The sequence below is a fragment of the Prinia subflava genome, chromosome 4 (genome assembly GCF_021018805.1).
Source record: "Prinia subflava isolate CZ2003 ecotype Zambia chromosome 4, Cam_Psub_1.2, whole genome shotgun sequence".
NCBI lineage: Eukaryota > Metazoa > Chordata > Aves > Passeriformes > Cisticolidae > Prinia > Prinia subflava.
In genome coordinates, this window is record NC_086250.1 from 15,319,156 (window position 1) to 15,345,130 (window position 25,975).

The 25,975-nt window shown below is 38.4% G+C and overlaps 1 protein-coding gene across 1 annotated transcript in view; it reads left to right on the forward strand.

Annotated features, from left to right (window-relative positions):
* SYT10 (synaptotagmin 10) overlaps positions 1–24,599 on the forward strand; it is a 35,663-nt gene extending 11,064 nt beyond the window's left edge. The window contains exons 2-7 of the mRNA XM_063395603.1: positions 753–1,110; positions 7,144–7,708; positions 18,820–18,940; positions 19,285–19,456; positions 20,927–21,056; positions 22,127–24,599. Of these exons, the coding sequence (XP_063251673.1) occupies positions 753–1,110; positions 7,144–7,708; positions 18,820–18,940; positions 19,285–19,456; positions 20,927–21,056; positions 22,127–22,198 (1,418 nt within the window). The 3' untranslated portion in view covers positions 22,199–24,599. The remainder of the gene's footprint in view (positions 1–752; positions 1,111–7,143; positions 7,709–18,819; positions 18,941–19,284; positions 19,457–20,926; positions 21,057–22,126) is intronic.
* Positions 24,600–25,975: the final 1,376 nt, after the last annotated feature.

Here is a 25,975-nt window from a genome sequence, read left to right on the forward strand (position 1 = left end):
AGATCTTGAAGAAATTTGTGTGTGTGCATGCATGTGGACTGATAGAAAATGTTAACTGTGGTTTAACTTTTTCATCAACGTGTTGTTGATGTTCTAAATATACATTCTAAAGGAATTAAGCATCAACATCAGCCCTTCTGACTGAAGTTAAAGTTATTGATGTTTTCAGGAGCTGAATCCTCCACCTGAAGCCAGTAAGTAAAGGGATGTGCACATTACCCAGAAGAAGAAATCTGTCTACATAGGTGCTTTCAAAATTAAAAATCTAGATTTGGGAACAGAATTCTCATATGTTTGCTTTAAATCTCAGTGAGGACATTTGTTGTTTGATTATAATAACTTTGCTTTAGCAAAGGATTTCATATTTTGTATTTCTTTCACCTACTGATCTCAAAGTCCTTACCCAACAATGGCTGGGAGTTTTTGGGATTGTTTCCTTACTTCCTGAGAAGGAAATTTCCCCAGAAGGATGTCTGAGTATGTGGTGAGTGGCACATAAACTGGCCCTTGGCCTGAACAATAAAAGGGGTGTTTGTGAAGCAGATATCAGAAAATAATAACATCTTAAAGGTACAGGCTTAGATATAAAAAAGAAAAAGAAAAATACTCACAATCTTAAATAGGACTTTAAAGCTTTACACAAACATAATAATAAAAAATGCTTCTATTCCTTTCCTGTGTCATTTTTAATTTTTTGTTTCTCTCTACGTGTTTGTCTGTCACGATGATTTTTGTTTTCCAACTCCCTGCAGATGTCTCAGTCAGTCTCTTGGCAGTCGTGGTCAGCTTCTGTGGGCTCGCCCTGCTGGTGGTGTCCCTTTTTGTCTTTTGGAAGCTGTGCTGGCCGTGCTGGAGGAGCAAACCTCTCACCTCCAGCGCCAGCAATGTCCCGCAGAGCAACTCCAGCGCTCCCGCCGAGGTTCTGGAGAACAGCGAGAAAAAGGAAGTCAAAGAAAATGGGAAAGCCACGACCAAGGTACTCGAAGCGGCGCTGAAAATCAGCCACACTTCACCTGATATACCAGCAGAGGTCCAGAACGCGCTGAAGGAGCACCTGATCAGACACGCTCGCATGCAGAGGCAGATCACCGAGCCCACGTCCTCCTCAAGGTAGGTCACAGGCACCGCACTTGTGGCACCTCTCCCGGGAACAAACAGAGCAGGAACGCTGCTGAAAATTTCCAGCATCCTGGATTATTCACAGGCTTCTCGGCAGTTATGGGTGAAACATCAGTCATGTGGATGTGAAGCCACATTGTGCTCTGCTCAGAATACTCTGAAACATTTAGTGTATCTTCAGTTACATAACCATTTTAACATATGAAAGTGAAATCTACATCTTCTACTACTTTGTAAAGATAGATGTTGCTACTTCAAGCATTTCCCTTTTGGGTTTTGATCGCAGGAAAACAGTGGGGTTTTTTTAAGAAGTGCAAGCCTAGATTTTTCAGAGAGATCTTTTTTAGAGATATATCAGTTGTTTTTGAGATGAATGTATCCCTCTCAACTCTCTCAAATAAATGATAGACTCATTTTTGATGGCAAATTTCCTTAAGACATGATTTGCTGATTACAAAGGAATTAAGATTCCAGTCTAAAAATACAGATCCTTATGGGTTGATCTTAAAGCTGTCCAGATTCCATGTAAGTCTATAAATAAATGACAAGCACACAGCATTCCTTAGTGGTTTCTAAAGTCTTAAAGTGGAGGATACAAACTTTAATTTTGCATTAGATGCCACTTTATATTGAAAACCAGTGGAGACGTGCAGGGACCTATAGATTCAAATGGGATTTTCTTCAAAAGCTGTTAGCAAATTTAGTGCATAGAAACAAACAATGAACTGCAAAGATCAAATCCTGAAATAAGAAAGGGGACTGTATTATAAGCAAAGATTGGGAAAATTAAGATTAAAAAAGCCACCTGAAGTATTGTGTAATGTCATAAGTTATGGTACAGATACTGTGTAGGGAGTATCTTTTTTCTCAGAATGCCTTTTGGTAAGGAAACATGTTACCAACTAAAAAAAAAAAAAAATCCTAAAACCAACCAAACAAAAAACCCACTAAACCCAGAGAAACAGACAAACAAAAAAGGCTCACATTCACAGTAACTAGAGGCAAAAGGAGGAGCAGACACATGCTCTGCACTGGGTGGGCACATACTTTGCTGGGCTCCTGGGAGCCCTAAAGACAGTGTTTGGCTGGCTCAGTGCACTTGTTGTGGCAGTGAGTGCTCAAGTGCTTTTCCTCAGCTATCCCAACCTCATGGAACAGCCAACAGGAAGCCACAGGAAGCTCCCAAAAGGAGAGCACTCCAGCCAGAGGAGGTCTGACTGACTTTAGCAGCCAAAGCATCTCCTAAATTATGAGACTGCCCAGCTGGCTTTAAGCCACATTACCCTGGCTTTGCCTGGTTCCTGCTACTGTGTCCATCTGCTCAGAACAGGAGCACAGTATGCAAACTACACCAAGGAACATTCCCACAACACTCAGAACTTGTAACTGTTACACCAAACACAGAGGAACAAAAATTGGCGCAGTTTAGCATGATGAGCCCATTACCCAGCTCACTGCTACCTAAAAGGATGTTAACTGAAAGAGTTTTATCCATCAAATCCAAGTGTCCAGACTGTCTGACCTCCTGAATAGACAGAAGAAATAGCTGGCTGGCAAATGGATTTGAATGGTCCCAGTGGTACTATAGGGGAAGAGAGAAGTTCCAGGGATATTCTCCAGATCAACTTCAGGCAATGAAAATATTCTTACAGCTCTCTAGAGTTATTTGGATTGTGATCTAAATGAGTACAAAATATTTGTGAAGCCAAGGACAGTTTTACAAAAGTAAAACCTCCTATCAATAACAATCTTTGTGCAACCTTGTAAGGGAGGTTTCTTTTTATCTTCTCAAGATTATCAGAGTTAAATCTCCTCCTCTGAAAGGGACAGTTCCTCTGCTTCGAGTAACTGATTGTCCCACCACAGCCAACCAGTATCAGGGTGTTTGGAAACATCACCTTCTTTCAGAGTTTGGTGAAAAATTCTGCATCCTTTTACAGAACATGTTTAGAATGACGTGCCTTAAAAATTACCCAGAAATGGTGAACTTTCTGTTTGTAAACACAATTTATTGACACTTTGTCTGTCTTACAGGGAATCCTAACAACAGTGCAGAGTAATTGCTGCTGCCAAGAGTATCACGTATGAGAATAGGGCTGGACATTTACACCAGGTTTCTGAATTATTCCTTATTGTGTGTTAACCCCAGCTGGCAACAATGTATCAGCAAAATGACTGAAACCTGACTCTGGTGTCCTTGACTAGGGGGCCTCTAAATAAAAAGGCACCAATGGCAGATGCAGAGGTAGCACAACTTCTCTTGCACCATCTTCAGTGCATCACTGTTTTGTTGTCCTCAGGAGTCCTGAGCGATTCAGATGCACCCTCTCCTAAATGTATTCCACTGACAAAGGATCTGAGAGAAATGTTTGCTGTCCGGATTGTCCCCTGTACACTGATCTCACCTGAGCTGGGGCAAATGGAAGGGTTGTAACCAGTCCTATGATGGGTGCATGCAGCCATCAGCTCTTAAGAAAATAAGTGAAATCATATTACATAATTGTAATTGAAGCATGATCATTTTAATAAGCCAATCAGAGAAACAATCAAATGTGCCTGATCACATTTTTTAGACTGTACATTTAACACAGAGGTGTGTTAGTATGGGAAAATTATGCATTTCTGTTTAGTTATAACTACATATTTTTCATAGTCCCTGATAATATGAAAAGACCTGTTTGTTAAAAGCTCTTTAGTCCTTGACACCAATTAACCAGTACACTACAGCAGAAGTACTGCAGCAGTGGTGCTCATTTGCAAATGATTTTGCTCTATGTTCTTGAGAACCATCCTTTCCCACACTTTGTGATAATATTTTGCAATATAGTTTATTGCTTCTATGAAAATCCCTCCTTCAAACATTCACCTATATTTTCCAAGAATATGCTTTTTGCTCTTTAGCATCAGCTGGAGAGGAATATGTTGAGCCAGTCAGTTCCCAAGAGGCACAAAGGCAAAAGTGAGGTGCTTGGGTTTGTTAGGGTAAAGAAAAACACACATATCTGTTGATTTTAGTGTTTGTAAGGAGAAAAGATAAGCTTTTATTCTGTTTAAATACCACCAGTGATCATGCCCTTTTCTGGATTAGGACCAAAAGATTGCTCCAATGCCATCTAGGAAAACTAGACCCAAGTCACCCCTCATAAATCTTTAGTTATATCATAAATCAGCATCCTATCCCTCCCTTTTGTCACAGATGTAGCAGTCTTACTGAGTTAGAAATCAGCTTCATAGTGTCATTGTGCCCACAAAAAGACATCTTTATATTAGATTTACATAGAGATTTGCTATCACTCAAAATGCATTTGTTCTGTTATGGAAGGCAAGTCTGCTTTAGGAGTGCTGCCTGTAAGAGTCAGTAGAGGTTGAAGTACCTGGATTTGCAGATGTTGGTAGCTGTGCCACATTTTAACAACCTGGTTTTCTGACATCCTTGTATTTCATTATCACAGTCATTAATCCCTTTGTTACTGCAGAACAAAGGACCATAAATATGTTGCCATGACAACAATGAAACATCTTAATAATTAACAGACCAATTAGCTGTCTTGGTGAAATGCTGTGACTCAGAACAGATACTAGGCACTGTGTAATTAGGACTTTGGCTTACTAGAGCAAAAAGTGCTGCTGATTCCCACAGGGAACAGCCACACAACTGCATTTTTGTACTGTGACTGACATCTCACAACAATTCAGTAGAGGATCTGAAGTGCATGAAGCCCGAAAGTTTAAAAGAAAGCTGGTACCTTAGAAATGGTATTTGGGGTCTTATACATTGCTTTTGCTTGCATTAACCCAGATTGTCAAAAATGCAAAAGAAGCTGAAGAACAGAGAGTTTGTCATGTACCTGTTTTTGCTCAAACTGATGTGGTGCAATCAGCTTCACTGTTTCCCTGTGAAGGCAGTTCCAGCTGCTGCTGCTTATGCACAGCAGGGTTTGAACACAACACCCCCATGGCAGGGGGATTAAAACTGGATGATCTTTAAGGTCCCCTCCAGCTCAAACTGTTCTGTGGCTTTGGGATCTTCTGGGGAACTCAGCAGTGAAGCTGCAGCCGTGAAGAGCACTCAGGAAGGCCTCTCTGCAGAGGTTTCCTTGGCACTGACAGAAGTAGCAGTAACATAGGTCTTCCTGGACCTCAGTATGAGTCAAAGATACTACAAAAATAGTTCCCAAACTGCTGCCTGCCCAGGAATTCATTGTGCTATATTTTGGGTGGAGTTCAGCTCCTTCCCCATGTTTTGGCGCACCAATGAGTTGCACTTTTTGAAGGGCAAATGCACAAGGACAGCTGTGAAACTCCCTGAGGACAATATTCTACTTTTCTGACCAGTCAGGGCCTTTTCATTTCTCACTCCATTCCAATGTGGACATCAGACACTATGAATTCAGAGAGTTTTAACATTTAAGACAGAAAAAAAATCTTTCTACTTGTCTATCTGTAAAGAAAGAAAGGCAAAGTGTGTTACAAGAGGGGTGTATTGTTCATCTGAATTTGACATTCAAACATCTGGATATTTTTGAGCTACCTCAAGTCCATGCTATGAAGCTCTCCCTGCCCTGTTCTTGTGTTAGCTGGGACTGCTCCCTGCACCTAGCAGGACTGAAACAGCTGAAAGGGGAAACGTTCTTGTCTATTATTTAATAGCTGCAAATTACCCTCTTGTAACTCTGCTCTGCTGAACTGCAGTAGTTTTGTGCTTCCTGCCTTCTGCAACCACTTCACTTACAACAAAAATACAAATAATATCTATGAAATGAGTCCTGGTTGCTTTCAAATGGACAATTCACATTTCTGATTGAAAGAAAGAAACACGCAGCTGTGACACCTCTTGTTTTGAGAACACAACACCACAGAGAAACCAAGCAATAAGGCAAGGCTACATGTGGCATTAATAAGCAATTGATTGCAAAAAGCAGAGGAGATTCTGACAATCGGATTGTTCTTTAATGGCAACTAAGTGTGCTCACAGGAGGAGGTGGTAATCTTCTGCAGCACAGATTGTTGGGGTAGGGAAGTGCCAAGGAAATGTGAAAATGCCTAAAAAGTAAACTGGATAGTGTAGTCATAATGGCATCTGCTGCTGATAAATACTGTGAAGCTTTTTGACCAGTGTTTTTATACTACTCTAAGGCTGTGTGGCATGCCAGGGGTTTGATTTCACTCTGAGTAGGAACAGCACAACTTTCCATTCGGATTCATGAGCCAAGATAAGCCCATAAATACATATGCTTATGCAACATTGTATTCAGAATTGCAAGGAATTTAACATACTGTTTCTTTCTAGTTGTACAGGAATCAGTTTTCTAATGCACTGCACAGCAGACCATGAGAACAAAAGGGAAAAAAAATGTGGCAGAAAATTGTTGACAAAACTCTGAAATACATTGCAGGCAGAACAAAATATTCCCAGTGCTTTTGGAGAAGGCAGCCTGCACTTCAGTTTAGCAGATGCCAAGCAGGTGTATATAAGATGTTCTAGGATGGCAAAGCACTATGCTAAAAACCTCCAGACACAGCCCTGCATTTCCCTTTCAGGCGCCTTTCACGGTCATCAGTGTGAAGGCTGGTAAATATTTAATTGGAAAATCACCATGGAATGCCTCCAAAACCCAGAAAGTACTCATGAAAACTCTGCAAGTGCTTTTTTATTTTCTATTTGACCGTACTTTACCCTGGCCCTAGCCAAGTGGGATCATGTGATGTTGGAACTGTCAACTTGTTCTGTGAAAGAATATGAACTCAGTTTCAGCTGCACATCTGAAAGCAAAGTGATAAATGTATTTATTTCCGGGAAAGCGGGTGTCCCCTGGGACAAGAAATTAATTCATAATGATCATTTCCTCTCAAGGATGCTTTAGCATTTGCAAAACTCTGAAGGGGGTGCGGAGACAATTATTTTTAAATTATTTTAAGGAGAGGAGCCCTCACTAATTTGTTCTTGTATTTCCTATTGAGAGGTGGTCTTTTCGCAGAGATAACCATGGCTTGTTCTGTGTGTGTGTGTGTGTGTGTGTGCAGGCACAATTCTTTCAGGAGGCACTTGCCAAGGCAGATGCAAGTGTCCAGCGTTGATTTTAACATGGGGACAGACCCAGTTTTGCAAAGGGGAGAGACCACAACCAGCATTGGCAGAATAAAACCAGAGCTCTACAAGCAGAAGTCTGTAGATTCTGATGGGCAACAAGAAGATGTGAAAACGTGTGGAAAGCTTAACTTCACTCTCCGGTATGATTATGAGAATGAACTTCTGGCTGTCACAATTGTCAAAGCCTTAGATCTGCCTGCTAAAGACTTCACAGGAACATCCGACCCCTACGTTAAGATTTATCTGCTTCCAGATAGGAAAAAGAAGTTTCAGACACGAGTTCACAGAAAGACATTAAATCCTGTCTTTGATGAAACCTTTCAGTTTCCTGTAGCCTATGACCAGCTCAGCAACAGGAAATTGCATTTCAGTGTTTATGATTTTGACAGATTTTCTAGACATGACATGATTGGGGAAGTTATTCTTGATAACTTTTTTGAAGTCTCAGATCTCTCCAGGGAAGCCAATGTATGGAAAGACATCCACTGTGCTACCACAGTAAGTAATGTGTTACAGAAGCATTAACGTCATATTTTCATTTCTCTTTTGTAGTTTTTGGTAGTGTACCCTGTTTATCAGCAGAGTCCAAAATAATAAAAAAAAATAAATTGAAAAAGAGGAGCTGTCAATATTTTCCTTTGAGCACAGAGAATAATGCTTGGGAAGATATAAAATTTAATTACCAAAAAATCTTCTGGGAGCATACTGTCATCTTTATGGCTCACTGTGTGTATATAAATTACATTTATAAATTAAGTGTTACATCATGAAAGTCATTGCTTATCCAGAACTAATAACATTTTCCTGTTAGCAAAACACCTTGTCCTGCAAAATGACCATCTATTTTTTTAAAAAAGCCCATCTTATCCTGCTCTTGTTAGGAAATTTTCATAGGTTAGAAATCTTGCCCAGGAAAAGAGGCTGAAAGTGCTTGAAGTGTAAATTTTTTTTTGCAGACTACACTGTGCTTAGTGTCCCCAGTAGTTGTATCTGCATTGCTGCTGGTTGCTAGGAAAACTCAAGAGGCACAGGCAAGAAGAATTAGGAAATAGAAATTAATTTGCTTATTGTTGTAAGCAAGAAAAGGATGTCTGTGCACGAGTGACAGGATGAATGACAGGCTACCAGAGAACAGCAGTCTCCAGATATTGCTTTATTAACCTTGAATTCCAAACTCATACTCCCTGGCTGAGATTGGAAGTAAAAAAAAAAAAAAACCAAAAAACAAAAACCACCTGTTAAAATAGTGAGGTGTAGGGTGTCTGTTTTGGTTTTGGCTTTGGTTTCAGTTTCTTTTTTAGCTAGCATGCTATTTATGTAGAAGTTTTCCCGTCCCTGGTTCTGTGGGTGTACCCAAACAGTGTGACTCATGCCAGGGTTTCAGCAGGGCTGGATTTCCACACGGGGATGAACAGAGGACAAACCAATATTTCACATAAGTGACAGAAGCTTCACAGCATCCCTTCTCTGCAGCCAGAGGCTTCCCATGCCTTTGTCACCAAACCCTTTCATGACGTTCATGCCTGCTGGACAGACAGGTCTAGTCCTGCATGATTAGAAGGACAAGGAGCACTGATATGGCCTCACCAATTTGAGCATGAACACTGTGATCCCTGAGAAAGGAGAAATACCAGAGAGTGTGGAATGGTGGAGGCAGTTTTCAAATCTGAAGTCACAACAGCAGCTATTTATTTTGACTGCTGGGTCCACTAAACTGCTCTGAACAGCCTTCAGCATACCTCAGGAAATCTGAATCTGTGTATGCTTAGTTTGATCAAGCTGAGATTTAAGGTAAATTTAGGAATTGTGTTCTCAAGCTTCGAATGGAATCCGTGTTTGAGGTCTTGGAATTATAGTCCAAGTAACCATTTTTAAAATTTCTTCTAGCTTTGATACCGTGTTTAATACTTTAGTAATTACTTAAAAGCTCACTGGTCACTTCCAGCAGGTGTGTGTGTGAGATTTTTAACTGATAACTAGAATAGGTTCAGCAAATAAGAATCTGTGGACTGTTCTTCACCGGTTTTGAGCAGATTGAAATGCCATATCAGATTATGCATTTGGGGTTGATACTAATACACACATGGATAAAAATGGTTGCTAACCTTGGTAGTGCACCCTAATTCAAGTTTCTTTGTCACTAAGGGTTAGTGCATGCAGGTTTAGAGCCTAACTCACTCTACTGGTGTTCTCTTCTGTGTCAAGTTTAAGAGAAAGCATGAGGGTTTTGAATTTCAGCCTTTCAGTCAGTATAAAGTACATGTGTATGAAAAGGTTGTCTGCACTTAAACCATCAAAGAGAGGTACATAAAACTGAGATATTTTCTAATGTTGGGTAACCTCATCAGCTTTCATAAACCTTATCCTACTCTCAGAAAATTATGAAAGAAACTGGCGATTGATTTTTTTTTTTCCTGGAAAAATGAAGCCTTCCTAGAAGATGTCCAGTAACTCTATGTGCAATGTGCTGCCTTGTGTTTTAGTTGAGCTGTTTTGTGAAAGAGTAATGCAGGTTTCCAGTTCTGGCATTTCAGAAACTGTAAATTGAGAGAGCCAAGCCTTCACAGGAATAAACAGTGTGAGATGTTAATCAGTGAGGACTTATTGTCTTAAACACCAGATTTAAAGTTTACCAAAGTCACTAACTAGCAGTCACATGACTAATCTTGGCCAGAGTCAACTGAACTTTGATAAGCCTTGAAAAAGAAAGATCCAGCTGGTTCTGCAATTGGTGGAAAATAATTCTAATCCAAGCAAATATGCTTTGGTGTTTGTAAAGAATCTCTACAAATGAAGTAGGCTCTGTGAGTGGAAAAGGCCATACCCACCCAGTACAGCCCAGGAACCAAGATGCCATTCTGCACATACATTTCTCTCATGCTTTTAACTTCTTCACCTTTGCTCAGTTTTGTTGCATGTTCTGAGAAGTTTTTTGTCCCTGTTCAGACATGATTCCTACACTGAGTGTCCTGCTTGTGCTGTTGCTAAATGATAGATATGGAAAATAAGAGAACTGATAGATCAAATAATTACTCCAAAACTTAAAAAACCAGTGGAAGCAGCCTCTCCTCAGCTGTGAATTTTTTACATCTCTTCCACAGTCAAGAATTTTCTACTCAGAAGTTAAAATGAGGGTAGAAGCAATTCCTATTACCAGTGTAAAAGAGAATCTATTCTTATGACACCAAACTCTACAGTCTTAAACACTACTAGTGAGATTTAGCAAGAAAATGGATGGCAACATTTTGCCTGTGAAGGAAATTTCCCTAGGAGATCAGGAGATTCTTTGTTATGCAACAACTCGTTGTCAGTAGCTAACATAATTTTTACAATATTTGCTTGCACACCATAAAGAATTTTTATTTGGTAACAGGAAACCCAATCTGGGAAAATCAGATGGATGTTTGCGCTGAGTCCTTCTGTCTCTAAACCCAATGACTCTGTGTGAATCTACAGTTTTAATACACTTTCTTTACTCCTAATAATAATTTGAAATTATTCTATGAAAGTGCAGGATTGGCCCACACAGACACACTCATTTTTATTCTCATTGTTTTCAGATGCTGATTTTCATTCACATTTTGTAGTTTGGATTTTTACCTTTATTTTTTCATTCATGCCATTGTTTCTCTGTTATATATGGTGCTGAAAACACCATGTTTTATAAAATATAACTTGTACCTCATTTAAGTGCTGAAGTATATTCATTTTTTAATGTTAGATTATTAATGTAAATTTAGAGCAAAATCAGTAGTGTAGGAAAGGTATCTTAGATCTCTGATATATCCCCAAATTTTGCTTGTACATTGGTGATTGAATTTTCAGTTAATAATACATCATTTGCTTCTGTTCACTGAATTAATTATAAAAGAAAAAAAAATCAAGAGGCAGCTTTGGACTACCTGTGAAGGTTGTTCACTATATTGGAATATTGTAATTCTCACTACACTTGAGAAATTTAATTCATAACATTGGAAGCAAACAAATAATATCAAATGGATTGTTTAATCAACAAATGAGGCTTCTATTTTTCTCGAGTGCTTTTAAGCTTTGCATAAATTTCTAAGGTTTCATTACTATAAAAGTATACTGCTTACTTTAAAAAAGAAAATTATTTTTTGAATTGTTAACAAGCACTTCTAATATTCATTGTCCTAAAATTTTCTAGGCAAGAAATCTACTGCTTGTAATCCAATAATTTCTGCATGTAAACATTTATTAAGTTCCTATAATTCTTTTAAAAATTATCACCTGCATTGGAAATTTCCTCTAATACTGTTGCCTAAAATAATTGGCAAGTGACTGTCAAAAAGTTTTTTGGTTTTTGGTTTTTTTTTCTCTGAAGATATCCTGTTAGAGTAAGCAATTACAGGAAACTATACAATTGGGGGAAAAAAATTAAAGCTCAGAATTTTGATGAAAGTCATTTCCATTTCCAACAGTGGTAGTCTCTTGGGGATCTTAGTCATAAAATTGTCATGTACTTGTAGCCTCTTGAATGATCTCATGTAGACAGATGGAATTTGATTATTATTTAGTTCCCCAACACCAGGCAGTTCAGTGCTGCAATTTGTTCATTTCTGAAGTGGAATGTAAAAGCAGATTTTGTAAGGACAGTCTTCATGTGATGTCTGTGGTGCATAATTGCTGTTTCTAAAGCAATTGGAATATAATTAACAGCATCACTGGGAAAGACAGAAGTGGTTAAATGTATATATTTTTAAATAAGTAGGACAGTAACATTTGTCTCAGTTCATTTGTATCAAACACTTGGCAGAGTAGAACATAACACAGGTAATTCTGCTGGCTGCTGGCCCCTGTTATGGAAATAGATCCTTCTGATTTCCTCATCATACAAGAATGAAGCTCACCTCTGAATTTCACCCAGAACATATTATTTGCTTTGTTTTCTCCATATTCCCTGTTTTGTAAGTGGACATAGCTTTAGACCTTTCCCTGAGTAAGGCAACTGTGGTAGAGAGCTGACAGAGGTGTCTTTTGTAGCCCAACCTCGAGGCCACATTTTTAGGATTGTCCTGTTTCTTAGCATTCAAAGAGCAGCACTATGAGGAAAGGTTTTATCACCAGCAATGTGGTGGGCTAAGCTCTACAGCTACCCATCCTCTTCAGAATACTCTTTGACTTATGGATGTCTGGGGAAATGCACCTGAAAGGCTTCACAGAACCTTAAACAGGTGTGAAAGGCTCAGGGCTTGTCCATGTAGGGACATTTATCATCTCTGTAGTGGGAATAGCCTCCTCTAAGCCAAGAACTGCTGGCATTTGTCATTTCTGCTCAGGGCCAGGGATAAAAGGGATCCATGTGACCAGTGTTGCTGCTGAGCAGGTGAAAGAACACTCTGGATCAGTCTTTAGAGGAAACATTTTAGAGACCTTAATTTATGTTTGGAACTGCTTTAGGTCTGGTTGATAACTAGAAAAAACAATGGACAAAAGGTGGGTTTCCATCCAGTTACTGAAGGCAGGGAAGGTTTCTATTACTATTATTTAATACTTCTTTTCATTTGAAACAACAATTTATTTGAATATTTTGATCTTCTAGGGGCAAACTGCTACTTTCACTCTATCCTACATGTAATAAATAGTAGGTGAATAAGGGGAATGGTTTCCTCAAGGGATTTTAACATCTCTGCATCCAGACAGTGCTGTGGCAGCTGCAGGTGCATGACTTGTCTGACCTGGGAGCTCTCTGAGCTTCTCACTGCCAAGTCTCCTTGCAGACATTGCACTGCAGCTTAGGAAAAGCATCTCTCTGTGGGAGGCCATGCACATTGTGGTTCATCCTCCTGTCACAGTTAGCTCACAGGAGCACCTCTGTTCTCAGCAGTTCTCAGGCAGCAATGGGCTTCCTTGCTGCCTGGCAAGATGTGACAACCCCCAGGTGCACAGGACAGATGGCTCTGTACAGAGGGAGCAGCACCAGGAGCACCCAGGAGGCTTCCAGGGAGCTACTGAGGGCATTCTGCAGCCCCAGGGAGGCTCCCTCTGCCATCAGGGCTGCAATCAGCAGCAGAGCTCACCCAGAGCCATCAGGGTGACAGGCTCAGACAAGCACTAGCCCTCCACAAGCAGAAGACACAGCCAAAATAGAGCAACAGGCCCCACTGCTTCCCTACTGTCTTCCACAGAGGCAAGAACAAACACAAACTTAATTGATTCATTTCCCAGGGCAACAGCTCAATCAGGAACTGGTGCTGAGAGGAATGAAGGAGCTGGGTTTGATATGCAAAGAATAACAAAAGACAGAAATAAATATTAGCAGTGGGGACTGGTTTCCAAAGGAAAATCCCCTCAAGAGGTGGTAGAATTAGCTCTCCAGTTTGAGCCTCACTGAACTTTTAATAATTTCTGTGATAGCAAGGGTACCATCAGATTCTAAATGCATAAATGAGAAAATAGACTGGTGGATTTCTGTTCTTTCCTATCACTCTTTTAACTCTTGATATATATCAAAACAAAAAAATACCTTAATACATTTTTAGCTAATTTTCTCAAAGGACAGGTTTTCTTTCTCTTTCCATCCAATTCATAACACTCACTGTTATATTTTATCCCTGATTCTTGAAGCCTAATGTCAGTAGCTTTTCTTGGAGAGCCGAAACAAATGTAAAATGTTTCTAAACAGAGAAAGAGAAATCTGTGCTACGGGGGAATTATCTTTCTGCGATATTCAAGAAATCCAAAGGTCTAGCTCTGCCAACGCATTTTTCTTTAAGTTTGCATGCTATATAGAAAAACAGTATTCAATGTTACTCAAGGAAACAGCTAAAAGTCTAAAAAAACAAATGTCTGAGTATCTTCTCAGGCAGCAAGAAAATTACTATTATTAGTTATTACGGCTGTTTTCTCAAAATACAGCAGGAACAGTGAGAATGAAATTTGCAAATAATTTGTTTAGAAATCAAGTACAAATGGAATTCATGCTGCCATTAGTATTTTTGTTATGCTACTCTTATATGGAGTCTTTAAAATATCAATTTCCAGTTAATAGGAAAGTAGTTCCAGATACTAAAATTGAGATTAAGAACTGAAATTGTTACATGGATTATGATAATCTGAATGATAAATAAAGTAGCAACAAGTAATTTTTTGAGGGAATCTAATTTCTACTGCACTATTAATTATGCAGATACTTGTTATTTTAACCATGGATATTACAGAGAGACTAATAACAATGAAAACGTAAATTTTCCAGTTCCAGTCACATTTACAAAGTTCATTATAAGAACACATGAAAGAGAAACAGTAAGAAAAATTACTGTTTTGAGATTTTGCTTCAATTTCAAAACTTGAAAAACTAGTGGAAAAGACAAAACAAACATCAGTGAAAAAGTGGTCTAAAGTTCACTTGTGACTCAGAAGTGACACTTTTTTTCATATATCAGGTCCCTATAAGCTTTTTATCTCTGCTGTCACAGGAAATCAGTTAGGATGTTGGCATAGAGGAGGGAGGCTATGAAGGTTGCTAGACTATCAATATAGGCAATAAACAATTTCCCGGTTGTGTTTCAGAGTTATGTGGGTTGATACATTAGTAGAAACCACCCTGAACAAGGAAGGATCTATAGCCACCTTCCCCACTGAACTTGTGGAGATTTCTAGTTAAAAGTTGTCTCTTTTATTGAATTTAGTGGAAACAACTGAGATAATTAATTGGAGTAAGTGGCAGCAAAGCTTTTTCCAGAAACAGCAGTTCAAAAACCTCAATCTGTTTAATTGATGCTTCCCTGTAAGTTCTCCAAACTTCTCCTCACATCCCTTTCTTTTTATCCATACTGCGAGTGGGGAGCACAGCCTCTGTAGAAATGCTGCAATTTTTACAGGCATATGTGTGAAAATGAGAGCACTGGTGTCCACTGGGTATGATAACAAACAGAATAGAATAAGGAACTTTTTATTTCTGACTCTGCCAACTCCTGGACTAATTTCCCAAGAGCCCACAAGGCGGAGAAAGTGGACAGATCCTAATGGATCCATCCTAATGGAAGTAACAGAAAAATATTATTAGCACATTCATTCACGTGGTTACCCATGTGGGATGAGAATTACGCTATTTTAAAAAATCTGCATTCTGTAGCTCAAAACCCACAGAGGTCATCAGAATAACTGATATGAGCATATGAGACCACTGTTTTCTCTGTTTTATTTTATTCTAGACCCAGCATACCAGAAAATGGATGGGGTAGAGGTAAAATGGTAGCTATGAAAGTAACTGAAGCTGGTAGAGTGCTGGCCACTGTTTCAGGTCCTTAGTACTGTGTGATGCCTGGTGGATACAGAAGGGAAATAAGTGAAGGAGAGATATGAGGTGTCAACAAATGCTTTCATTTGCATAAGTGCAGCTGTGCTCGATGCTGGCTTTTCTGTACCTGCTATTGGAAGCCAGTGGGAGGCAATCATTACAAACATCCATAAAGCTAGCTGTTAATTGAAACCCAAATTCAGTTCAAGAAGAAAAAGAAATCTCAAAATACATGTATAAAAGAGATGAAGTGTCATGGGAGTTATCTAAGTCATGTGCAATTTTTGGAAAATATGTGATACAAGTAAGGCAATCTGAGGATTATTTTAAAATATGCACAAATGACAACCACTGGATTGTGTCTTGTGAGTTGTGTTCTGTTGGAGGCACACTGTAATAAAATGCAGATGTGATTGTTGGAAGCAGTCTGTGCCTTGGTTTCTTCAGGTTTGCTTGTACTGAAGGGCTCCTGTCAGATTACTTGTGTCAGCTTAATTATCTAGTATATTATAAAGTGAGAAAAACATGAATTTTCCACAAAACTGAGATTCTAAATTAAATTGAATCTTATATTTAAATCCCAGCTAAACTTGATAATGTTTAAAGATACAGGGAATTTAAAAAAAATTACTCATTATAATCAACATGATTAACAAAGACTGTCATAACAAGTTTAAAAAAAAAAACCAACAAAACAAAGCATTACTATGTTTATAATCTAGATCTGAATCTGTGTTTTCAGCTCCAAATTTCTGAATCTCTACTGCTCAAATTAACAGTAAAATTGTGTGTGCAAAAATGGAGATAGCTCAGAGATTTTATGCAATACACAGGTTCTTATACTATAATATATAGGTATAATTTTAATCTTAATTCTTCAAAACATTTAGAACTTCACACACTCACACTCCTGTATAAATAAAGATCACCAGTCTTGGCAGATACTCAGAGAAGAAACTGCTTTCTTCTGCCCCTCAATAATGTAGTGGAGAGTAATAACAGAGTGAGTTTGACAAGCATTTTGAGCAATGCTTCTTTTAAAGTATTTAAGTCATTGTACATAGTCCTGTCTGTATTCTGCTTTATCAGCTGAGCTCACACAAATCTTTGAGTGTCTACCCAATTTCTCTTCAAAAAGAAATAATAGAACACTCAAGTTCACCCTCCCATCTTCAAAAATTATTTTTTCTCTATTCAGCTGCACAAGCCATTTCTCTGAAGAAAAAATTAGATCATTTCATGAGCTATCCATGACGTTTCATGATCCATCCCATCTTCATCACCTTTCTCAACACAGACCTTAGGTAATTTTGAAGCACTGAAACTCAGGGAACTCTATTTTCTTTTCAAACAAAAGAGTGAGGTCTTTTTGATATATGGCTATGAGAAACAATTATCAGACTCTGAACTCAGAGAGTAACGTCAGTAAGAGATGCTCTGTGTTCAGATAAATCAGAACTGTAAAGAAGAAGACATCACTTGCCTCTGTACCAAATGAGTGAAAAGAATCACTGTTCATTTGTTCAAGTTCTATTTGTTTTCTGAAATAGAGAATTGAGTTTGATAATTTAATCCATGGCACAGAATTCTGCACTCTTTGTGACAAAGAAAGGGAGAGGTCATATAGCTGTATTTGTCCTGTGTGAACTCAATGAGCTCAACCATTTTGAAATTCTGAGAAATTTGAAATTCTGACAAGCATGAAATTTGCCCACAGTGCATGTTTACATGCTTATCAAAGTAGTAATTGTCAAAACAAAATCCCAGCAAAATGACTGACTATGTGAACTGACCAACCTACACAAAAGTCAATATTTTATTACTGCTGCAACAGAGACTTTAAAGCTATTCCAAAACAGTATTCTTCAATCTAGTCTGCAATGCAAGGGGAAAAAACAATAACAAAACAAAATACAAAAAACCCCACACCCTGAAGCATGTGATTAAGTCCATCTTTGCTCAAGAAAGATGTGAAATACTTGTTTCAATTTAGACAGAGTATTAGCCTGAAGGAAATCAATAAAACTGTTCACATAAGCAGCTGAAGAATGTGAACAAGAAGCTCAGTCTTGTCCTATAACTGTAAACAATATATTTGTCATCTACACAGCTATCATTATTTTAATATGTTTCATTTAAAAATATATTATGCTTGCCTTCTGATGCTAGAACAGCTGTACCATAAATCCAGCAGCTCTCAAGTGAATTAGTACTCTCAGGGTAACTGTAGTTTTAACAGAAAAAATATTGAAACTGAGATGTTAAAAATAAGCTTTTTACTATTAGCCAAAAAAAAAAAAGTCCTTTGAGATCACATGAGCATGCTTGAAAGTGGCTGCCTTACAGAGTGGCTTCCTTAATGTGCCCCTTACAAACTCATATCCTAAGTTTTTAATATGCAATTTTTTGGGAGGTGAGAAGGTAGCAAAGGTGTATTTAAAATTTAGAACAGGAAGAATTTAGAACATAACAAACATCCCAAACCCTAAACTTTTGCAGTCTTAGGAAAACTGTATAGCTGAGAAAAGGAAAAAATAAGAACTGGTAGAGACTCTCTTCCTTAGGCTACACATCTCAAGTATCTGAAGCATCTGAACTGTATGGCAAGGTCCTATTGCATGAGTACTTAGCACATGGTGTCAATATAGAACCTGTCTCTTGGTGAGGATTATTGTCATTCATATGGACCCTATCCATTCTTCTGAGTATATTATCCTCCAAAACATTGTTGTTGAGCCAGGAAAGCTGTAGGTGATACTCCTTTACTTTGCTTTTCTTCTGAAGCACAACAACCTCTCAAAGCACATTGAGAGCAGTAAAGAGAGCAACTTTTACAAGCTTGTTCTTCTTTTCGAAGCATTTAGACAAGATTAGCCTTCTATACACATACCTGTGCAGAAATTATTCTCCTACATAAATTCTAGTGTCTAAAGGGCATGTAAATGTGCATGATCTAAATATTCCATCAGATTTCTTTCTATTTGGGCTGACGGAGTATGAGTGTTTTCAAGAGCAGAACTTGACATTCTACTTTCAGCACCTCTTCATTCATGTTAATTCAACAAAAAAGACCAGGAATCCAGAAAGTTTTGTCTCTGATTTTGTTTTAATTTCTTAGTTTAATAATTGAAGTTCTTTTCCCTAAAATGTTATTTTGTTGTTACTCCTCCTGTACTTTATGGAAATAGTTTTTGAATTAAATTGCTTGTGACCTCTTTAGAAGCATCTGAGGCTACAAAAGAAGCCTCTGTCCATGTTAAAAAAAAAAAAAAATTACGGTTTTGCAGGTTCTGAACTGAATTTTGGTAGTATGAGCAGGTTTCTAAAAATTGCTTCTCTTTTTCAGGAAAGCATAGATTTGGGTGAGATCATGTTTTCCCTTTGTTATTTGCCTACTGCTGGGAGAATGACTTTGACAGTCATCAAATGTCGGAACCTCAAAGCAATGGATATAACTGGTGCATCAGGTGAATCTGTTTTTTTTAAACAACAAGGCAGAGTCTGTTCAAGAAGGGGATGAATAAGACCTTGGGTTTTGTGTGCCTAACATGGCTGAGGGATGGAAGTAGCAGGAAGATGGATACCTGTTTAGATGGAGTGCCTGTCTTTGGTCTGGCAGCCAGTGTGGCTGTCCAGAGTGCCCATACCTTTCCTTTGCGTTTACAACATGATGAAAGCAGCGTTTGCCAGGGTCACTCAAATCTTTGCAACTTTTTGCCTTAGCAGTATAACATTCCTACCACAAATATTGTTCTTATGCTACACATTTGAGTGGTTTTGAGTCTTAATGCATGAACTGCCTGTTACTCAGATCCCTACGTCAAAGTGTCGCTGATGTGCGAGGGACGGAGACTGAAGAAGAGGAAAACAACCACAAAGAAGAACACGCTGAATCCTGTTTATAATGAGGCCATCATCTTTGACATCCCTCCAGAGAACGTGGACCAGGTCAGCCTCTCCATTGCAGTGATGGATTATGACAGGTAAGCACAGCCCACTTTGTGACCATTGAGACACTTCCTGATCACAGCATGTGACTGCTTTCTGCCTCCTTGAGCTTACAAGCAGCTTCAGTGTCACAAAAGATAAAGCCTTGGGGCCTTTTCCTGAAGAGGTTTAAAGGTCCCACACCTTTTAGAGCACATGGCATTTTATCTGTGTCATAAATAACTGAGATGAGAAAGAAATATTACTCAATTTTCTTTCAGGTCACTAGTCCTGACATACATTCCTGTCCATTTATGGGGGCTGGATTATGTATAAACTTTATAAATCAAATGTGTCTTCCAGCTTAAAAAAGTCCCTCACCCCTCTAATTTCTATTTAAATAGCGGGTATTTAAAACTAAAGAGAATTCCAATGACTAAAAAGGAATTAGATGCTAATTACGTCATTGAATTAATTCTTCGGATGATCAGTAAAATAACCTTTCAATATGTAACTTTTGGGTTCAGCCTTCACTGATAACTAAGGCTAATTATCTATGGCTTCACTGAGAACTGACAGGAAGAGACTCCTGCTTAGAGTGGCTCAAGGACTGCAGGTTGATCAAGACTGTGACTGACAGAATTCTGCCCAAGCCAAGTCTGCTCCATTCAAGTGCTATTAGTAATGAGCTCTTGAGATTGCAGGGCAAATAAACAATGAAAGTCCAATTTAGTAACATCACCCTTCAGACTGTTTTCCCTCGCCATCGGATTTCTGGTTGCTCTCCAAGTGCTGCCAGGAAGACTTCTCAGTCAGACGTGAGTGGCACCACTGTGCCATTAGCAGGGAAGCAGCACAGCAGCTTGCACACTTTCAGTCCTCCTCAGCTCCTCCTTTCCCTGCACTTGCACTTGCCAAGGGGAAATTGGAAAGCATTATTCTAGGGTACACAGAGTCAAGGTACAGAAAATTACGTTCTGGTCTTCCTTAACCAGTTTACAGCACTGTGAGGAGCTCAAAGTATTAAGGTATAGCCTATTGCAGCTATGACTCTTTGCTTTCACATTTTTGACTGAATTTCCAAAGATGACAGCAGCTTGAGTGAGAAATAGTTTATGAAATTGTCTGAAGCATTTTCAGCAGGAAATGTACTCCCCACCATTTTCTTTCACCTTCCTCTCCCACAAAATTCAAGCATCTTTTCCTTCAGATAAATTTGTGTATTATGATCCTTTTCTATCCTTGTGTCTTTTGGGTTGTAACCTTTTAATGGCAAGGATTATGTTTTCATTGCTATTTTTATAGCTGCTAGAAGCACTCTGGAAGTGGCTGGAGGTTTTTGATGTTACCATTACAGAATTTAATATTACTGTACTACCATTAAAACTAATATCTGTAATAAATGGTGTGAACACTTTGGTCATGTATTCTGTGCCACACTAAACCAGTAAACAGAATTGTATATCAGATGTTATTAAAACTATTTTTTATTAAAAATAAATTCTTTCTCTCTCTCCAATTCTCAGAGTAGGGCACAATGAGGTCATTGGAGTATGCCGGACAGGAATTGATGCCGAAGGCCTTGGAAGAGATCACTGGAATGAAATGCTGGCTTACCCACGTAAACCAATTACTCACTGGCACCCTCTGGTAGAGGTAAGAAGTAGCAAAATTTTCTCCTTGATATTGAATGGTTTTGTCCCTCACATTTATGGACTTCTGAGGATCATAAAAATCAGTGTAGCACCTATAGATCAGGTAGAAGATCATTAGCACAGCCTAAATCTAATTGCATGGGTTTATCTATCACTTAAAAGGGCCTTTTCAACAGTTTCCATGAAGCTCTGATGGCATTGTAAGATAACTTTTAGACATTTAAAATTTCCAGAGATTACAATAAAGAGCTTACAGCTACTTAGAAGAGATCATTTGCAAAAATTTCAAAAGCAATCATTTCCTACTCAAAAACCTTTAGCATAAGCTGCTGTTGCTAAAACATTAATCTGGAACTGGCCTGCAAATTAGACTAAATTGTGGCAACATACCAGCAGCTCCCTCCAGAGTTATTCAACAGATGTTTACTGGAAGCTTTTTCAAATGTGGAGTGATTATATCTACAAGTCCCTGGGCTAGGACTCCCTCTGCGATCTGCTGTGGCCACACATTGTTGGTGTTCTGTGCACAAAACCCTCACAGCTCTGGACTCAGAAAGATACCCATTGAAGCCTTAAGGAGCAGCAGGGGCACTGTTTAGCCCATCACAAAAGCAATCTCTGTAGAAAAATGAGTTGCTGCCTGAGGTCATTTGATTTCCCCACTCTCTGGCACATGGCTGCTCAACATGTCCTGTGACAGGTAACAAAAGCACAATACCAAGGCTTCAATAAAACACCAAGAAGAGTGTGAGGGCAAGGAAACTGAGTCAAGGAAGCAGAGAAGTTCATGTTAGAGGTTCATGGCTCTGTCTGGTTTATGTAAGTCAGGAGACAGAGGTAGCACCCCTGTTGGTATAAACCCGCTCCTGTGAAACGAGTCAGAGGCATTTTCAGAAGGTCACTTCAGAAATTTCCTTTCGATTATTAGTTCTGCCGGAGACTTTGATCCAGAGACTCGAAAGGGTTAGATGTGATCTGGATTCTTTTTTGAGAGAGTCTCTCATCCTCTGAAAGGACCATGGTGCCCAGGCAGATATGATGACATTTATAAAAATAACTCTTTCCTTGCAGCTACCTGGCCGAGCAACCAGCTTTGATAGCCAGGGATCCTGCTCCTCTCCCAAACCTCCGCTCACGCCCTAGGGAGCCACAGTGATTCCTCGTGGCCAGTGTCCAGAGCTCCCTCCCAGCTCATACCTACATAAACAGAAGGTTTGGCTTCCACAGATGAATTGTATCCGTATCTTTCTATCAAAATACATCTTTGCTATTCTAAGTCTTATGTGACAGTTTATAACAATTTGTTAATGTGTGAATGAAGTTGACTCGGGTCAAATATAACCCTTCCTTGTGCAAATTCATTCACCTGTTTTATCTCTGGCATACATCCATTGTCATATTCAAGCAGTGTTTTGATGGGGCCTGTATCATTTCATAGGCCAAGAAATCAGAAAAGAAGATCCCTTAAGCAATTCAAAACTACTGCAGCTTTTAACACCTAATTCTTTTGAGGGAAAGCAAATAGTCATATACAGCTCATGTAGTAAATTCCTTCTAAATTGCACTAAATCCTCTATGACTTTGCAAAATCATACTTCAAACTGAATGTTGCATTAAAAAACCCAACAGTTGTCTTGTTTTGAGTGTCTGGAAAATCAGTTCATTCCTTAGGCAGGGAGGAAGGGCTGATTTAAAGCCCACTGGAGCCAGTGAGGAGGATCTACTGACTTCAATGGGGTTTAGTCCAGCCCTTATGAAACAGGTATGAGAACTGGATCTATGCAGTTATAATCTTCCAGCACTCATAATGACAGCTGCATCTCTACACAAGTCAAACTGCAGAGGAGAGAATTCTCAGACATAAAGGAATTGATTTAATGTGATTTATCTCTTCACAAAATTGACCAAATACTGCAGTTACCCATAATGTTTTTGTGATTCTTGATTTAATGTGACAGACTTGGATTTCTTTGAGTTATTTTGACTGAGTGCACAGCACACATGGAATTTAGTTTCTGGTTGCTGGCTGGATGCCTCTAGACATATATACTAAATATGAATTTCAGATGTGTTTTCTGTCAGTCTGTGGAGAGAGAAGTTGAAATGTAACTATTTCACAAGCAAGTAAACTCATTTATTAGAATACACAGTGACAGCAAATACAAAAATCTATTGGCTGTAGTCAGGTATTTTAAAAACTAGCAGAGAGCTGCATATTATTTTGTGGATTTATCTCTAAACACCACAGTTTACCTCAATCAGATAAATCAGATAGTTGCTTTCTTTTTTTTCCTTTTTTCTTTCTTTCTGTGAAGAGTGTAGCACAGACATCATGACTGGGTCTGAGGTTTTGGAAACTGGACTGTAATTAGAAAAAAGATGGGTGGTGGCATTTTTGATATCTTTGCAATATATATAAAGAAAACTGAGGAGGCAGTGTTTTCCAAAACAGCAGTTTTACAGAAGTGTCATGCAGGAGAAAAACGCCAAAGGAAGATTGATTTATGAAAATGAAAGAAATTTTGAAAATAAATCTGGATATCAAAGAAAAAGGTCATTTTGGCAAGCTTCTGAAGAACCATTTTGAGCTGGTTTAGCCTGGCTGATACAGAATATGTTCCTGAAGACCCCGTCCCTCCATGCCACTGACTGATCTCTAAGACTGACAAAAATACCTTGAAGTGTCTTAACTACTCCAGAAAAGCTAGCAGGGCTGGTCTCACCATTACATGTTGAGTCAAAGTCAAAACAGGAGGCAGCCTTGCCTCCTTTATACCTTGCCTCCTGTGCATATGAACACACCAAGCAAGCAAATAAATATAAAAATCAATCTCTCAGACAGTCTTTACAAATAAGGGGGGAAAAAAGAAAGAAAAAAGGGAAAAAAGAAAAGGCTGCAGCCCAAGTTTTTGAATGCCTTTTTCAGGTTGTTATTCATGGCCTCTAGGCAGAAATGGTTTCTCCCAAAGAGGATTGGTAATGCTGAACACTGATCCTCCCTGCTTAAGATTGTATTTTCATCACCATAAATACAGAGCAGCCTTGCAGAATTTCATTTCTCCATTTGCCCTGGATGAGTAACTTTTTTTACTAGGAGAAGAAACTTTCCTCTGTGAGGTTTTTTTCTCTCCTATCATTGTTATCCTAAAAAAATTCTGTGGCCTAGATCATTTTCAACATGATTCTGCAAGGCTGATACAGAAAGAGGTATATATATATATATATGGAGACTGAAAAACTATTTTATGTATACATTTATCTTAATATAAATTATATCAACAGTGGCCTTTGTGGCCTAGAAAATACTTTTTGTAATGTGGTACTGTAACAGTTAATTAAATATTCTTTGCACTTTTTTGCACCTAATATCCAAAAAGCGAACAAATTCACAATCAAATGTAGCATAAGTGTTCAGCAATGAGCAATGTATTTTTACCTGTTGTACTGTTCTCTATGAGTATCCTGTATGTTTCATCATAGGTAGTAAGGTATTTCAAGATTCATTTTCTTAAATTTTAATTGTTGTCAAATACCAAAGGCTCAGTTTGTGCCTCTTTGTTGTGTTATTTTTGGTATTGTTAATAACAATAGTGAATGACTTCTGTGTCTAAACTTGACTGATGGGTGCTCTGCACCTAGGAGAAATCAGGCTTCAAAATCATCTGGACATCTAACTTCAAAAATGATCCCCTAAGTAATTATATTTATTCCCTTTGCAGTGATTAATAGAATTAGTGGAAAAGATTATCTTGTATCTGTTGTTTCCTTAGCTATCTCATTAAGACAGGATATGCGCTTAGTATAACCCATCCTTTGGCTTTGGAGCCTGGTTCAGAAGTGACATCATAGAAGCACCAAGGAAGAACCTAGCACAGTTTAAGTCAAGGAATATGTTGCTCAATGTACATCTTTATTAAAGAATTTTAAACATTTTAATTTGGAAATTTGGAGAAGTTGCAAGTTCCCTGCTCCCATACTGATTTTTTTTCTACTTATCCACATTTCTCCCATATCTCATGCATTACCCTAACTTGGGAAAAATCAAATGTAGCCAAAGGCTGGTTTAAAATATATTGTAGTGCTTTTACAACAGTTAGAAAAGCTTCCTTTCCTAAAGGTCTGGGTTCTTTTTCTTAAAGCAGTTTACTGGAAACAGCACCAGTACTTAATAAGAATTATATTTGCACAGCCTAGCTTTTTTTATACTTTCACACTGCACAGGTGAGCACAAGCCCATGAAGGTTTAAGTCATGTACTGCACTCCATGATCTCAACTTTGGATCACAGCATTTTACTGTCCTGCTGACACGACCCTTCTCCTTGCCCTCCCAGCAAACAACCATCTCTTTCCTCACCATCTTTTGTCCATGCTGGGCTTAGGAATATGAATGTTGGTCAGAGATAACGTGGCCAGCAACCTCCCCTGCAAAATTTCTTCTACAATAAATGCAATTCTTTGGACTTCTTATGCTTAAGCAAAAAAATTACACATTTTTCTTAAAGAATCACCACCACTTCCAATATTTTTTGATGAAAATATTGAGCTGACAATAACTATTTTCATGAGGTTGATTTTTTTCAAGGGAAAAAGCAATTAATTACCTAATTTCTTTCTGTGGATGCAATTTTGGGGCAATATTAAGAAAAAGTTTAGCTAAAAGACTCATTTGATCCATCCTTTTCTCCTCTTTCTCAGCTTTTTAATTGGGTTCAACGCAATCCTTTTAAAAATTTTTAACATGATGATGTACAACATATACATGATAGTCTAGTTCCAAGATTGTTTTGCTATCTTTTATATAAACTTTTATATGGACTAACTTTTTATTATACTCCATTAATTTAACAGGCTTTATACATCTGAAATAATTTGATTGTATTTTTTGAGTGTGCAAACATTTAAAAGAAGGGTATTTCAGA